Source organism: Herpailurus yagouaroundi, unplaced genomic scaffold (assembly GCF_014898765.1).
Source record: "Herpailurus yagouaroundi ecotype Mexico unplaced genomic scaffold, PumYag 208, whole genome shotgun sequence".
In the NCBI taxonomy this organism is placed as follows: domain Eukaryota; kingdom Metazoa; phylum Chordata; class Mammalia; order Carnivora; family Felidae; genus Herpailurus; species Herpailurus yagouaroundi.
Window position 1 is genome coordinate 4863906 of NW_024412439.1, and position 15340 is coordinate 4879245.

General features: G+C 45.2%; 1 protein-coding gene across 1 annotated transcript in view; it reads right to left on the bottom strand.

Annotated features, from left to right (window-relative positions):
* Positions 1-13180, bottom strand: part of COX10 (cytochrome c oxidase assembly factor heme A:farnesyltransferase COX10) — a 55401-nt gene extending 42221 nt beyond the window's left edge. Inside the window, exons 1-2 of the mRNA XM_040453159.1 lie at positions 13175-13180; positions 1162-1232 (exon numbers count right to left, since the gene is read on the bottom strand). Of these exons, the coding sequence (XP_040309093.1) occupies positions 1162-1205 (44 nt within the window). The 5' untranslated portion in view covers positions 1206-1232; positions 13175-13180. The remainder of the gene's footprint in view (positions 1-1161; positions 1233-13174) is intronic.
* Positions 13181-15340: the final 2160 nt, after the last annotated feature.

The window sequence follows — 15340 nt, forward strand, 5'->3', positions numbered from 1 at the left end:
CTGGGGCGCCTTGGTGGCTAAGTCAGTTAAGCGTCCGACTTCGGCTAAGGTCATGATCTCACGGTCTGTGAGTTCGAGCCCCGCTTCAGGCTCCGTGCTGACAGCTCAGAGCCTGGAGCCTGCTTCGGATTCTGTGTCTCCCTCTCCCTCTGCCCTACCCTGCTCATGCTCTGTCTCTCTCAAAAATAAACATTAAAAAAATAACAATAAACGTACTTCTGACACTTTTTAAATAAAAACACAGCAGATGGCTTGATTTATATTTCAAGAAAAGAAGTCAATTATCAATAGATATGAGATTTCTGTTCTTACAGGTTTTCATGGCTCTTTGCAATATAATGGTATTTTAAACTCATTTAAGAACTGAATGGCTACAAACGGCTAATATTAAAAATCATTTTTACATAGATTTCTGACTGTACCTGCTTTGTTTCCTTTATTGTCTTACTGAAAATGTGTGATTGGTTTGATCCACAAGTGTTACCCAATACATTTTAAGCTCCATGAGGGCACTGCCTGGAAATGTGAGGGCAGGATTCACTGATTTAGAATAGTCGTTATCAACCATTTGCCTCTTTTTATTCTTCTTGGCTGATGATATCCACTGGATTTAAAAAAATTTTTTTTCAATGCCAGTTTCAAGGACTCCAGGAAGTTAAAACGTTTAATTATTAACCATTAGTGATATTAAAATATTTATATGCCTTTTAGTTCTACTTAATTGAATTTGGTAGAAAGAGTAATGGAGGCAGTCCTTTACTTGGCAGATGACAGCATTATCAGTTTGTCTGCAAAAGTAAGGCTTCGGATAGATCTTTCTTCGGAGGCCCTATGTGGATTTGTCTGAAATCACTTGTGCTAATGGAATGTTTTTATCCTCAGCCGGGACAAGTGAAACAAGTCCACGTTTCGAAGTGGGATCTCATAAAGACATCCACACGGCATGAGTTTCCCCAACAACGGGACTGCAAATCTTAGCTCGGCTTTAGGTGCCCTGGGGTACACTTTGAGTCGAGGTACTGCATGTCCACACCAGTAGGTCCCTTTGGGGGTGTGTTATTTGCCCACCACAATTCAAGGCACAAGACTGGGAAACAATTCGGGATAAACCAGCAAATGGATGTTCTAGACGGTGAAAGAGTCTTGGATCCGTGAGTTTACCTGATCTGTCCACGAACCAGAGGTCTGTTCTTTGTCCTATTCATGTTTGAATCAAATGGCACCTCAAAAAACTGCAAAAAGATTGAAAAGAAAGACAGAAGGCATTAAATATAATGTGAAACAAGTCTTCTCTTCTGCTTCTGTTCTATAATTTTGTCCACAGCAAATTTCATTTTAATTTTTACTAGCATGAACCCATACTCTTGGTACTCGATGGAGGAAAACTCTCTGGAAGAGACATGTTCTAAAACTGTATGAATTCATTGTCCAGGTCATGCACGGGTTCCACACTCATCCACTCTGAAAACCACTTACTGAATATACAGCTGCTTCTTCCAGGGCCACTGTGGCAGGTGTAAAACATTAGTGCTCTGAATGACTTCAGCACCTCGCACACACATCCCAAAGCCTGCGAGTCGACCAAGAATAAATGAACCCTGGGACACGGGCGGCTGAAGCGATTAAGACCCCAGATGAAGCCGTATACAACCGACGAGGCTACCCTGTGACCAGGGTGACAACCCCTCTCTGCCTGGCCTAGTTCCCCTCTGTGCCTGCGGGTCCCAGTGTCACTCGCAGCAACGCTTTCACTTTCAGAGCATCCCAGTTTGGACGATACGTTGGTATCGTCACCCTAACAAAGAAGTACTAGACCTGCGGCCAAGAAATTCATACTATAGTGTAGGGGACAGCAAGCTCTAGCTTATGGGCCACCTCCAGCCGGCACCTGCTTCTGAATGGCTCACAAGATACGAATGTGTTTGTTTGTTTGTTTTTAATTTTTTTTTCAACGTTTTTTATTTATTTTTGGGACAGAGAGAGACAGAGCATGAACGGGCGAGGGGCAGAGAGAGAGGGAGACACAGAATCGGAAACAGGCTCCAGGCTCCGAGCCATCAGCCCAGAGCCCGACGCGGGGCTCGAACCCACGGACCGCGAGATCGTGACCTGGCTGAAGTCGGACGCTTAACCGACTGCGCCACCCAGGCGCCCCATGTTTTTAATTTTTTTAACGATTAGAAGAATAAATCCAAAGAAGGAGAATACTTCGTGACATGTGTAAATTACATGAACAGTCAGACTTTAGTGTCCATAAATGAAGTTGTACCATAACTCAGCCATACTCGTTTGTCTACGCCTTGCTCCGGCTGCTTTCACACCGCGGCGGCCGGGTCGGGTGGCTGCAACGGAGATGGGATGGCCCAGAAAAGCTAAAATATTTGCTCTCTGGCCCTTTACTGAATGCGGTGTGCCAACCTTTCCTCTAGTGGAAACACTGGCGTACAGATGATTGTAATAACGGGTAGAGTACAATGAAAGAGAGATGGTCTCCGATGGGCTCGGAATCAGCTGGGGAGGCAGGGAAAAGAGCCTTCCGAGCACTCTCCGACAGACTTAAGACTCAGCAGGAGTCCGATGCTTTCAGGGGATTGGAGGGGAGAAAAGAGCAGTCTAGACGCAGGAGGAAGCAGACAGAAAGAAAGGCACCGGAGGCAGAAGTCTCATGATACACTCAAGTTGGCAGAAGAATTCAGGATGGCACAGAGGTTAAGGGTCCGGGCTTTGCGGTTACAGAGGAGGGTTACATCTCCGCTTTGCCAATTACGAGCGCCTAAGTAACACTGTCTACAAGCCCGTTGCCTCATCTGCAAAACGAGGGTAATAATATATAACTTGCAAGGTTAATGTGAGGATTAATAAGATACTGACATACAGTATAATGCTTGGAAGGTGCTTAATAATGGGTAGTTTATTTAATGTTTATTTTTGAGAGAGAGAGAGAGAGAGAGAGAGAGAGAGAGAGCGCGTGCGAGTGGGGGAGGAGCAGAAAGAGAGGGAGGCACAGAATCCGAAGCAGGCTCCAGGCTCCGAGCTGTCGGCACAGAGCCCGACCCGGCGCTCGAACCCACGAACTGTGAGATCATGACCTGAGCTGAAGTTGGACATTTATGTGAGCCACCCGGCGCCCCAACTCTCCTGTCTTTAAGTAGAACCACAACGTGTGCAATCCTGCCCTTGTCCTGAGTTCTGATTTTGTAATGTCACTTGATGGTTGGTGTTTTTCCTTTGGATATTTTAACATCATCACAAATGCAATGTGTTCCAAACTGAAATCAACACATTTCCATGCAAATCAAGTACTTCTCCAGAGTTCTTTTTTTTTTAATCAAATACATAACTTTTTCTCCTATAACTCACATCAAAATCTTTAGATCAGCTTTGATTTCTTCTATTCATTGACCAGCCATATTCATCACCAAGTCCTGGTAATTTAGACTTCATAATCTCTCTCAAACCTGCCCTTCCCAGTTTACTGTACTATTAACACTTGTACGGAATCATAATAAAACTACTTGCTCAAAAAGATTGAATGATTTCATGTTCGCCTCACTGCTCATTCTCCGGTGGCCTTGGAAAGTCCAAACTCTTTTTTTTAAGTTTATTTATTTATTTTGAGAGAGACAGAGACAGCACAAGTGACGGCAGGGCAGAGATAGACGGAGAGATAGAATCCCGAGCAGGTTCTGTGTTGCCAGAGCAGAGCCTGATGTGGGGCTCGAACCCATAAGACCGCGAGACCATGACCTGAGCCAAAACCAAGAGTCGGACACTCAAATGACTGAGCCAACCAGGTGCCCCTGAAAGTCCAAATTCTTTGTATGTTACATGGGTTGAAGGCCATCCCTCATCTCACCCCACCACTATCTGCAACCTTTTATCACTTGCTTTACTTCTGTCCCTGTGCCACACTTGTCACTGTCTTGTGAACATAGCCAAGGGCCCCGGGGAGTTGGGAGACTTGGGCAGCTTTTAACTCCGAGGCCGGAGGAAAACAGATGTCATGAAGACATCACCACAATCAGGATACTGTACATATCCATCATTCCCAAGTTTTGTCATGCCTCACTGTAATCCCCTCCCCCCACCCAGAGCTCTTCCTCAGGCGGCCAGTGAACCATGCCTTGAGTCCCTATAGATCACTTGAATTTTCCAGACTTTTATGTAAATGGCATTTTACAATACACACTTTCTGTCTGGACTTTTTTTCATGAGGCAAAATTATTTTGAGATTCATCATATGGCTCAGTGTATCAATAGCTCATTCTTTTTTATTGCTGAGCAATATTCCATTCTATGTGTTGGTAATACCACTATTATAATAGATCTATTCACTTGTTGATGGATATTTGGGTTGTTTCCAGTCTGGGACTATTATAAAAAAGCAGCTATGGACATTTGTGTTCAAGTCTTTGTGGGGGCATATGCTTTTATTTCTCACAAGTAAAGAGTGTGCAACATACAGTAGGTATATATTTAAATTACGTAAGAAACTGTCGAACTGTTTTGCAGCGTGGATTGCCGTTTTACATTCCTCCTATTGGTGTATAAGAGTTCCACTTCTAGACCCTTCAAGAACTCCATTTTGGGTCATCTCCTGTGCCAAAGACAAGGGGAACACAGCTTGGCTAGCACACAAAGGTAGTTATAGGCATCAGCAGTGGTCCTGTGACCAGGTGCAGATACAAAGAATGTAATAGTTCTGAGTACTTTTCTCTTATTTGGATATAAACATTTTATTCCTCTCTCCCCTTCTCCTAGTGGCAAAGGTATGCTGACGGTATTTAATCTCATGTCTCAGAACCGAGGCTGGACAAACATCAAGGGGGGTGGGAGGGCTGTGACCCAGCCTGAAGACGGATGAACATCACCCAAAGATGCAAAAAGGGACTAGTGAATCTTGGGGTAGTGAATTTGGGGTTGTAAGAGGGACACTTTCATCATGTCGGGCTACGGCCTTCTCTGGGAGCTAGGTTTGACCCAACGGCGTGTCCCGGTGCTCAGCTGACAAGGCGTTGTGTTCGCGTGTTGCTCCAGTCCACTTAGCCCGGAGCCACAATGCCCCACGCTCCCCTCCCTGTCCAGCTGTAGGGGCGGGACGGCCGCAGAGCTCGTATGCCATCTGGAAGGTGGAATCGAAAACAGCGGCCACGCTCACACTTGGAAAACTGCTCTAAGCTCAGGCACTACCAAGGCTCACCCCCAACCGGTGGGGCTCTGCCTGCTGCCCCGGCCGCCTGCAGGGACACCGGGCCCGCGCTTCACCATCCTGCTGGATCTCTGGGCCACAGCCAATTCCTGAGCCCGCCCACTTCTCAGAATCCTGGCTCAAGTCTGTGTGCCATTTCGTAGTCAAGTGCACGTGCTCTTGCGCAGGTTACCTGTGTCGTCAAGGTTGCCGGCGGGGAGGCGGCAAGAAACGGACACGAGTTCCGAGTTCCCGTTTGTTCCAGTGAGTTTCACCTCAACCTTGCAGACTGCAGGTTGCTCCTGCTCTGCCCTCCCCAGCCCTCCCTGCCCTTCCCTCCGATGGTCCTGCTCAGCTCGGCCCAACACCAGGTATAGGCACCACCAGAGCCTTCCAGACGGCTTCACTCCCTGCACCGCCTTTGGCTTATTTCCCCACAATACATCCCTTAAATCACTCACAGTGGCTCTGACGTTCTGCCCAAACCCCAATAAGGGCTTCTTCTCTATTACTGTCAACCCTGCCACTATTTAAAAGTATTTAAAATGTTTATTTCTTTCGAGAGAGAGTACAAGCCAGGGAGAGGCAGAGAGAGAGGCACAGAATCCGAAGCAGCCTCCAGGCTCCAAGCTGTCAGCACACAGCCCGACGCGGGGCTTGAACCCACGAACCACAAGATCATGACCTAGCCGAGGTCGGACGTTCAACTGACTGAGCCATCCAGGCACCCCTAAGTTAGAAGTATTTAACTTCTCAATACGCCCACCTTATCTGAAGTCCTGAATGACAGGCTTCCTGAGATACGTGAATTTATAATTCTTAAGGAGAACCATGCAAATAGGCGCAAATAATTTTTAAAGGAACCAGCAGTGCAAATGAATATGTACATTTGTAGACAGTGTTACATTCATTTTATGATGATTTATAAGTGTTAAAAAATTCTTTGCCCCTGAGAGTCTATAGTCTTTCCTGAAGTAGTTCAAGTTACATGTAATTAAAATGTTCCGAATCTGTTTAAATTCCCTCCCTTCCCCAACAATCAAACACTTTCTATTGGTATTTGAAATAACCTTTCCTTCATAACTTATTAATTTCATTTCACAGGAGTAATGAGGATTCCCATTACAAATCATGCTGCTTAAACGCTGGCTAAGGTGTTATCTCACATAACACAGAAGCTCTTATATAAACAAGTATTTTGGCAGTTCTCAGGGCGTGGTTCAGGAACTGAATGAATTATTTCACCTGGACAGGGAAAGGATACTAGCTTGTCTCCGTTTTGGGCACGTCAGCCATCCGAAGATGGGAACCAAGGTCTAGAACGTGCAATCCAACTGCCGGATGCCTGAACTTGGCGGGACCGTCTGACTCCCACGAATGCTTACACTAACTGGGACAGGCCACATCTGGGTAGAAATACCATGCTAACCACACTAACCAAGACCGATGGTTCGTTTCAGTAAGCACTGGACCATCTTTCCTAGAACCAAGGGGCCACAGCTCATTACCCTATTTTACTCTGTTTTCCATGCATTTTCTATAATGCCTCTCAGTTTAGATATTTAAAGCATATTTCCAAAACATAAAGTACGGGGTAGTTAGATGACAAATGTAAATACTTTAGAAACCACAGCTGGCTTATTAACCTACTCACATTTTGTTCCTGTGCTTTATAATAAAGTTTTTTTTTCATGATGTTATTAGCATTTCAGTTGGCTCCAACTACTTCAGCACTGAAGTAAAACTCCTACAATGTGTATTAAAAACAAAATAGAGGGGCGCCTGGGTGGCTCAATCGGTTAAGCGTCCGACTTCAGCTCAGGTCACGATCTCGCGGTCCGTGAGTTCCAGCCCCACGTCGGGCTCTGGGCTGATGGCTCAGAGCCTGGAGCCTGCTTCCGATTCTGTGTCTCCTCTCTCTCTGCCCCTCCCCCCTTCATGCTCTGTCTCTCTCTCTCTGTCTCAAAAATTAATAAACATTAAAAAACAAAACAAAACAAAATAGAAGGGCGCCTGGTGGTTCAGTCGGTTAAGCATCTGACTTCGGCTCAGGTCATGATCTCATAGTGCACGAGTTCGAGCCCCGCATCGGGCTCTCTGTTGTCAGCACAGAGCCCTCTTTGGTTCCTCTGTCCCCTCTCTGCCCTACCCCACTCTCAAAAATAAATAAACATTAAAAAAATACCCCCCCCCCAATCACTATGAAATAGCCTGGTGACATTTCTACATTAAAAAAAAAAAAATACAAATGCAGAATTACCAACCCTTAGAATATACTGTTCTGCCCCCTCTCCCATATCCTGACTACTCTGAATGATGGCAGAAGTAATACACCGTAGTGAGCACAATCTCGACAGCTGCTCGGGCCACACTGATTCTCTCGGGGGTCAGGCTTGCACCTGACCTGCCTTTGGAAGGCTCTGTTCCCTGGGTCCCAAATGCTGTATATGCCAGTATGCATACCTGGACACAGTGACTGGTTTCCTGAGCAGGTATCTGATTCGAACTGGGCCACTGACAGTCCTTCCTTGGATTTTACGAACCAAAGCCCAGGAAAATAGGTCCTCCCTCCTCTTCTGTTGTTTGTGGCCAAGGAGTAGGATAAAAGGAAGTGGAGAAGAGACCCAACAGGGATGCCTGGGGTCAAGTTACCTCTGGGGCTCCACCTCTGGCCCTTGACAGTTTAAATCAACCCTTTAATGGGACTCCATCTCTGGCCTCCAATGTCCCAATACATGAGGACTGCAAAATACTTCAAACGTAGAGCAACGTATTGCACAGAAGAGAATAATACTTTGCTTTATCTTGGGGCAAACAACTTGCTTTTAATCCATCTACGTTCCTTTTCAGAAACATTTTTCAGTCTCTTTCCTCATAAAAACCCACCAGTCTTCTGGCATTCTTTTCAGTTTCAACTTTTTACTTTTTATCCAGGTTCCCGGGCTCATCATCTTCCCCTCGGTCACATACCCCCCCCTCCAGCGAGCCTATATCATCTGTTATGTCAGTGGGGCTCCTGGGGCTACAAATGATAGAAAGACAGCTCAAAGTAGCTCAAAGAGAAATGGGGCTTTATCTCTTACAACAGGGTGGTAGCTGCTTTTGGGAATCACTAGCTTCAGTGTCAAAAGTGCGATCATGCTTCCAGCTCTTTCCAGCTCTTGACTCTGCTCGGAGTGTTTCTGCTTGCAGGCTCTTTCCATCAAACAGCCAAAATGGCACTACCAGCCTCAGACTCTCACGCTCCTGGCAACCTTAGCAGAGAGTCTGTTTCCTGACAGATCTCTAAGAATCAAGTCCATAACGAGCATTGCGACTAGGGGATGAGGTGACCATCCTTTGAGCAGGGAAGCGGTGCTGGTGGCCAGACACAATGACGCAGTATCTCCCTCAAGCCACAAGCGTTATTTTCTCTGCACAGGAAAGAAAAATTCTATCACCAGAAGAAGGTAGGAAGATGTTAGGCAGACAGAGGCAGTGAAATAATTTATAACTCACTTAGAAAACCAACACCCCCAAATCACTTCCTTCCACACGTCATACTTTATAAAGTAACCTGCCTACAGCAGTGAAGGTATTCCTCGGTTGAAGTTTCTGAAAGGCATGAATCAATATGAACATAATAGTTTATATTAATCTTTGTCTTATAATCCGTTTGGGAATCAGTTTAATGGCTCTAGTGGATAGTGTAGTAAATGGATGCTCTTTTCTCCTCATTGTGACTTGCGGACGATACAACACACTATTACACCAATGGACAAATATTTATTAGATGCCTGTTGCGACGTATGTGCTTTTCTATTATATCATGCTTTCCTACTAGTAATAATTATTACTCCAGAGAGATGATGCCCAGATGTAAACTCTGCCTATTCGTCCTAACGGATAACGTGTACCTGCGGAACTCCTGAATTTTATGCGTGAAAATGACGACAGCTACCAAGAGTGGATAGAAGCAGAACCTGTTCCCAAGTGATGAACGTCCCTATTCTTACTCTGATTTCTTACTCTGATTAACTGTACGCCATGCAAAAATGAGATGTGTTCTGGAGATGTGAGTATGTCGGGCTCGGAAAATATTGACTTTGATAACAAGGCGTAACTTTCCTTCCCCTGTGCTGAATCACCAGAGCAACATTCTTCTCGAGGCTCAACGGGAAAACAAACACGAGAACCTTGTCCGTGTTTGTTTTTCCATCCATCTCCTCAAAGCTGTCAACAACTGTTTGTCATTCCAGGGCGGCTCACAGCTTCCCAGGTCCACGATAATGCCTCCATCAATCTCGGGCCAAGTTAAAAGGGATGCTAAAATAAATAAATAAATAAAAGCACAGGGAGAGGCCCCTTATCCGGCGGGATTCCATATGCCATGACTTGCGGCTTACAAATCAGTTAAGAGACCCGGTCAGCCATTACTTTTTGGTTGTTACCAATGTTCTACTTGCCATACCCAGAGTAAACAAGTTAATGAGCAAGACTCCTTGTTCCCATTGATTTTTCCCCACGAGGCATCTGAACCCATGAGTGCATACGTGCCCCGGCATTCGTCAGAAGTGGCTTTTCAGCTCAGGTGGTGAGGGAGGCACCGTTCTCCTCTAAACATGTTATTCAAGCCATCTACCGCTTCGTAGGTTGTACTTCAAGGCTTTGCTCTTACGGGAAAATAACAGAAAGGTATAAAAGGTCACCCAGCACTGATGAGACACCCAAAGTACCACATCCTGTAAGTAACAGAACTCAGAAAGTCTCATCAACTCTGACCAGCTTCCGAAAACCATACTATAGGGGCGCCTGGGTGGCTCAGTCGGTTGGCCGTCCCACTTCAGCTCAGGTCACCATCTCACGGTCCGTGAGTTCGAGCCCCACGTCGGGCTCTGGGCTGATGGCTTGGAGCCTGGAGCCCGCTTCCGATTCTGTGTCTCCCTCTCTCTCTGCCCCTCCCCCATTCATGCTCTGTCTCTCTCTGTCTCAAAAATAAATAAACGTTAAAAAACAAATTAAAAAAAAAAAAAAGAAAACCATACTATAGGTCACCCCTCTTCCCGTCCAGAGAGATCTGGGTTTGTAACGCTGCTCTCCGAAAAAAGGTGGAAGGAATATACGACAAAATATTTACAATCCACTTTGGAAAAAAAAAAAGGTATTAAAAACATTCTACCTAAGTGATATAAATACAGTATTTGGACAGACCCTCTTTAGATGAACTAATAAAGAATTACTGAATTGATCTAGGATAAAACCCACATTTATGAGGCCCTAGAGGATTAGAACTCTTTATCCCCCAGAAAGAATCACAGAAAGACAAAGCGCTGACCCTGAGTATTTCTCAAGTACACCCATGACTGCCCCGTGGGCCCAGTGCCTCTCCCTCAATTCCAGCCCCCATTTCTTGTCCCATAGGTTGTAACACCCTCCTATCCACCTCCTGGTGCCAGTATAGATCGCCGGTACCAATTTTTCACTTGGTGGCAGGAGAGATCTTTCCAGACACAAGGCGGCCTACGGGGCTGCCCCCGCACCCGGCTTTGCGTTCTGGCTTGGCCCTGGGGGCCACCTGTCCACCTGCTGCAGGAGCGCAGGCCACCAGCTCTTTGCCAGGACCCGGGCTGCCTCCGCCACTGTCCCGGGACTTGCTGCCTGGCCCCGCAGTTGGCTTTTCTCTGCGGGGGTGCGGCGGGGGTGGGAGAGGCGCGGTGGGGGTTGCACTGTGGTGGAAAGCGCGCCCTCCCCACTGCAAGTTTACTGCCCCCAGTCTCATGCGGCTCCTCTGCGCCCTGGACTGCCCTCACAACCTCTCCACCAACTTGGCCTGCGCCCCTCGGCAAGGAGGTTTCACGCCTGGCCGCTCTCTTCCCTTCCACCCCCTCCCTTCCATGCCTGACATCTAACAGGGCACTGTCGTTTCCTGCTGCCATCACTCGGACATGTGCGGCCTCCTCTCCCACCCAGGGCTGGTCCCTCCACCCAGGCTGGCGATCCCGGTTCCCTCCCGCCTTCCAGGAAAGCTACGGCGTCACCTATCCCGTTTCTCTATAGCACACTCAGCCTTGCGGCTGGATGACCCCCATCTGTACCTAAACGTGGTTCATTTTTCCCCAGCCCCAACCGTCCCCCAAGCCCCACATATACCTCGATGTCATTACCTGACTTCAGCACAAGGCTAGCATCTGGAAGAGAGAGACAACAGTCTCTTTTCCTAGTACGCATGAAGTTTGGGGCCCACATCTCAGCCAGAGTGGGGTCCAGGGTGAGGTTAAGAGCCTTCCAAAACCTCCAAATAAACTCAAAGGAATTTCAGCTCTGACAGCTGCCAACGACTATAATCCCATCTCTGCAAAATAACCCCCCATTTTTAAAATCGTTTATTCTGAAGGCCAGTTTTGAAGAACAACAAATAAAAGCACTAAAGCCCACTAAAGGCTATTAATGTGAACAGATATTCTGACGGCAGAATAAAAAAAGAAAATAGCTTTTAAACCAGGGCTTACGAGATTAGAAAATCTTTGCTCACCTAGTGCTACATAGTTCATCGTAATCTAACAGGGACGCGGGACTATCCTATCAATACATTCTTCTGGATCCCTCCACGGCTGTAAAACAAACTAGGCACACTTACTGACAACGTTAACAGTGATAAAATAATATGACAAGAGTCTGACCTCTGAAACAGCTCCCTAACATACCACAAAGAGTTTACATGCCACTCTTTAAAAAAAAAAAAAAAAAAAAAAAAAAAAAAATTAGGACGTGAACGTTTTTAAAAGGCAAGAAGTAAGTAAAATCATCTTTTCCGAGTACTCCGCAGCAGAAGAATGGTAGGATCTACTCAAAAGAGGAAAGGTTATACCACATGTTGAGCAATAAAGCTGGCAAATTTACAGCGGTTCAAATGTGGCTGTAACATACATCTGGTCACAACAGGGCCGGGGCTAGAGAAATCATTAAGCAATCTGAGAACTCCCAAACAAAGACACTGTAAAATTCTGAACTATAAAGCAAAGGAAACACACTTAATCCCTCGGGGGTTGCAGTATGTATTTCAACTGGGTTATCCTTTCCCCCGTAAGGACAGAGATACACCAGAAGGTGGAGTGACACAATATCTCCACTGTACACATGTGGGCACAAAGCCAGCTTGCCCCAGTGCTCCCGGCACCTGTTGGTTTAATCATCCATCGCATTGCTCTACACGGCAGAGAGAAACTGGAAGGGGGGGACGGGGAGCAAAAAGGAGGCGGCGGGGGGTGGGTGGGAAAAAAATACACGAGCCATTCATTTCGCCTATCGGAGAATATATACATATACCTTTGAAAAAATCGCTAACGCGTTCTTTCTGTAAATTTTCGGTAACATGTTGAGAGCTTAACACATTTCTTCGAAGATTACAGTTTGTTTTTGAACTTGGGGATACTCTGCGACTGAAGAGGGAAATGATTTGGTGTGCTGGGAGACACCAACTTTCTTAGCAAATATGATCTTAGCAAAGGGACCTGAAACCTCTCTTTAATGACCCTGTTCCTTCCATCGCGGGGATTCCGTGTTGGGGGAACACTCATAACGTATTCCAACTTTAGTAGAATTTCTCAGCTGCCCGTCTCCACCACCATCCTCAAATAGTCCCTTACTGATTCACTAAAATTATTTCAAAGTAACTTGTTAAAAATCTTCACGTTTAAAAGCACGTGTATTACAAAATGTGCTTCTGGATGAATTTCAGTAAAAAAAAAAACAAACTGGAAAAATGGAATGGCAAGCTAAAACAATGACAATTCCACTAAATAATGATAATAATAAATAATAATTATATAATAATAATAATAATAATAATAATACTTGCACCAAAGGATAAAAATAGCACATAAAAAAACAATGTGACATTTTCAGAGGGCTTAAGAAGGTGTTATCTGATAGTCATGAAGTGAAAAATACTTCTGACAGATTTTACAACAGTTTCTGTTCCTATATTCCTACTGCTTTCCCTTCAACCTGATTAATGGAAGGGCCTTGATTCTGCATCTGACGCGCTCAGAATATATATCTAAATACGGAGCCAGACCGTCCACATGACAGAGGAGGGCCTAGTGTCTGTCTCCTGAAAGCCAAGAAAGGGTAGAAAATTCCTCTACTAGGGCAAGACATCTGTCTTGCACAGTGCACAGGGTGTTGGGTAATTTCCCAGAACCCTCAAAAGCTGAAGTGTGTGGCTTCTTTCCTGAAAAGCCAAACAAAAACCTGGAAGGTACCATAAGCGCAGTCACCGTGTTCTGAGTGCACTTTGCCCATGTGCCACCTTCCAGAATGATCCGAAAAAAACCAGAGGTCAATCCACACACAAAACGTTCCCGGTCCTGCCCCACTTGAAACCAACCTGGGAAAAATCCTTACTTTTCTAAGACATGTGGCCAAAAATTCCCAGTTACTAGGAGTTGCTACAAAGGGTATAGGAGGGTTCAGAGGTGCATTTTGGTTTTTTGAGGGCAACTTTTTTTTTTTTTCAACGTTTATTTATTTTTGGGATAGAGAGAGACAGAGCATGAACGGGGGAGGGGCAGAGAGAGAGGGAGACACAGAATCGGAAACAGGCTCCAGGCTCTGAGCCATCAGCCCAGAGCCTGACGCGGGGCTCAAACTCACGGACCGCGAGATCGTGACCTGGCTGAAGTCGGACGCTTAACCGACTGCGCCACCCAGGTGCCCCTCGAGGGCAACTTTTGTTAGAAGTTTTAATTTAATTAATTAAAAATGGCATAAAGAGAGCTTAAATATTTCTAACTTTTCTGCCAAATATCAGGTGGACCCCCCAAAGTAGGCCACATTTCAAAATGCCTATGAATTATAGCAACTGATGTGTGACTATGAATTTATTAGTAAGATTATACAGCTTAGCTAAACGGCATTTGGTCATCAAATCCCAATATTTAAAGAATTACAACAGAGCTAATAATGGCAGACAGTGACAGATGGTGAGTGTAGTCATCGAGGTGGACAGAGCTTAATACACAGAATTGTTGAATCATTATGTCGTACACCTGAAACTAATATGATACTGTATGCAACTATACTGCAGTAAAAAAAGGTAAAAAATTTTATAAGTAAAGAATTACAATGGGTTACATATCTGTATATTTCCTGTCTGCATAATGGTTTTCTGTCTCTGAGGTGATAATTAGAATATTAGGAATATATACATATAATATGCAATACATACTATATATATGTTCTCAAGTATATAATTTTTTAAATTTAATGTTTATTATTTTGAGAGAGAGAGAGAGTGGGAGCGAGTGGGGGAGGGGCAGAGAGAGAGGGAGACACAGAATCCGAAGCAGGCTCCGGGCTCTGAGCTGTTAGCACAAAGCCCGAAGCAGGGCTTGAACCCACGAGCCATGAGATCACGACCTGAGCCGAAGTTGGACGCCCAACTGACTGAGCCACCCAGGCTCATGTATGATTTTCTATGTTTGCACAACTACCTGCATAAAGTAGCAATCTGACAAATTTTCTGAAAAATATGAGTTAAAGGAAGAGTGTTAAATGTCTTAATGAAATACTTTCAAACAAAAAGATTTTGGTTTTACTGACGTTTCTTTTGAGTTTTTCTTTTTTTTTAAGATCATTATTTATTTATTCTGAGAGAGACAGAGAGGGAGGGAGACAGAATCCCAAGCAGGCTCCACACTGTCAGCATCTCAGAGCCTGATGCGGGGCTCTATCTCATGAACCATGAGATCATAACCTGAGCTGAAATCAAGAATTGGACGCTTAATCAAATGAGCCACCCAGGCGCCCCGAGTTTCTTTTCAAATACACTAGCGGGAGGGCAGGTTTTCTAAGAGATGGTTAGTCTTGTTAAGGGGAGACCGTGAAAGCATCTGAATGGTCCCATACTAGAAATGGTCACAATAAAATAACAGATGATGTAAAGCTGAGTACTGAGCTAAATTTTAAACGCTATCCAAGGCTGGGTTTTACACATAAAACATTTTAAAACTTATTTGAGTGCATTTCTTTTTTTTTTTTTTAATTTTTTTTTTCAACGTTTATTCATTTTTGGGACAGAGAGAGACAGAGCATGAACGGGGGAGGGGCAGAGAGAGAGGGAGACACAGAATCGGAAACAGGCTCCAGGCTCTGAGCCAGCAGCCCAGAGCC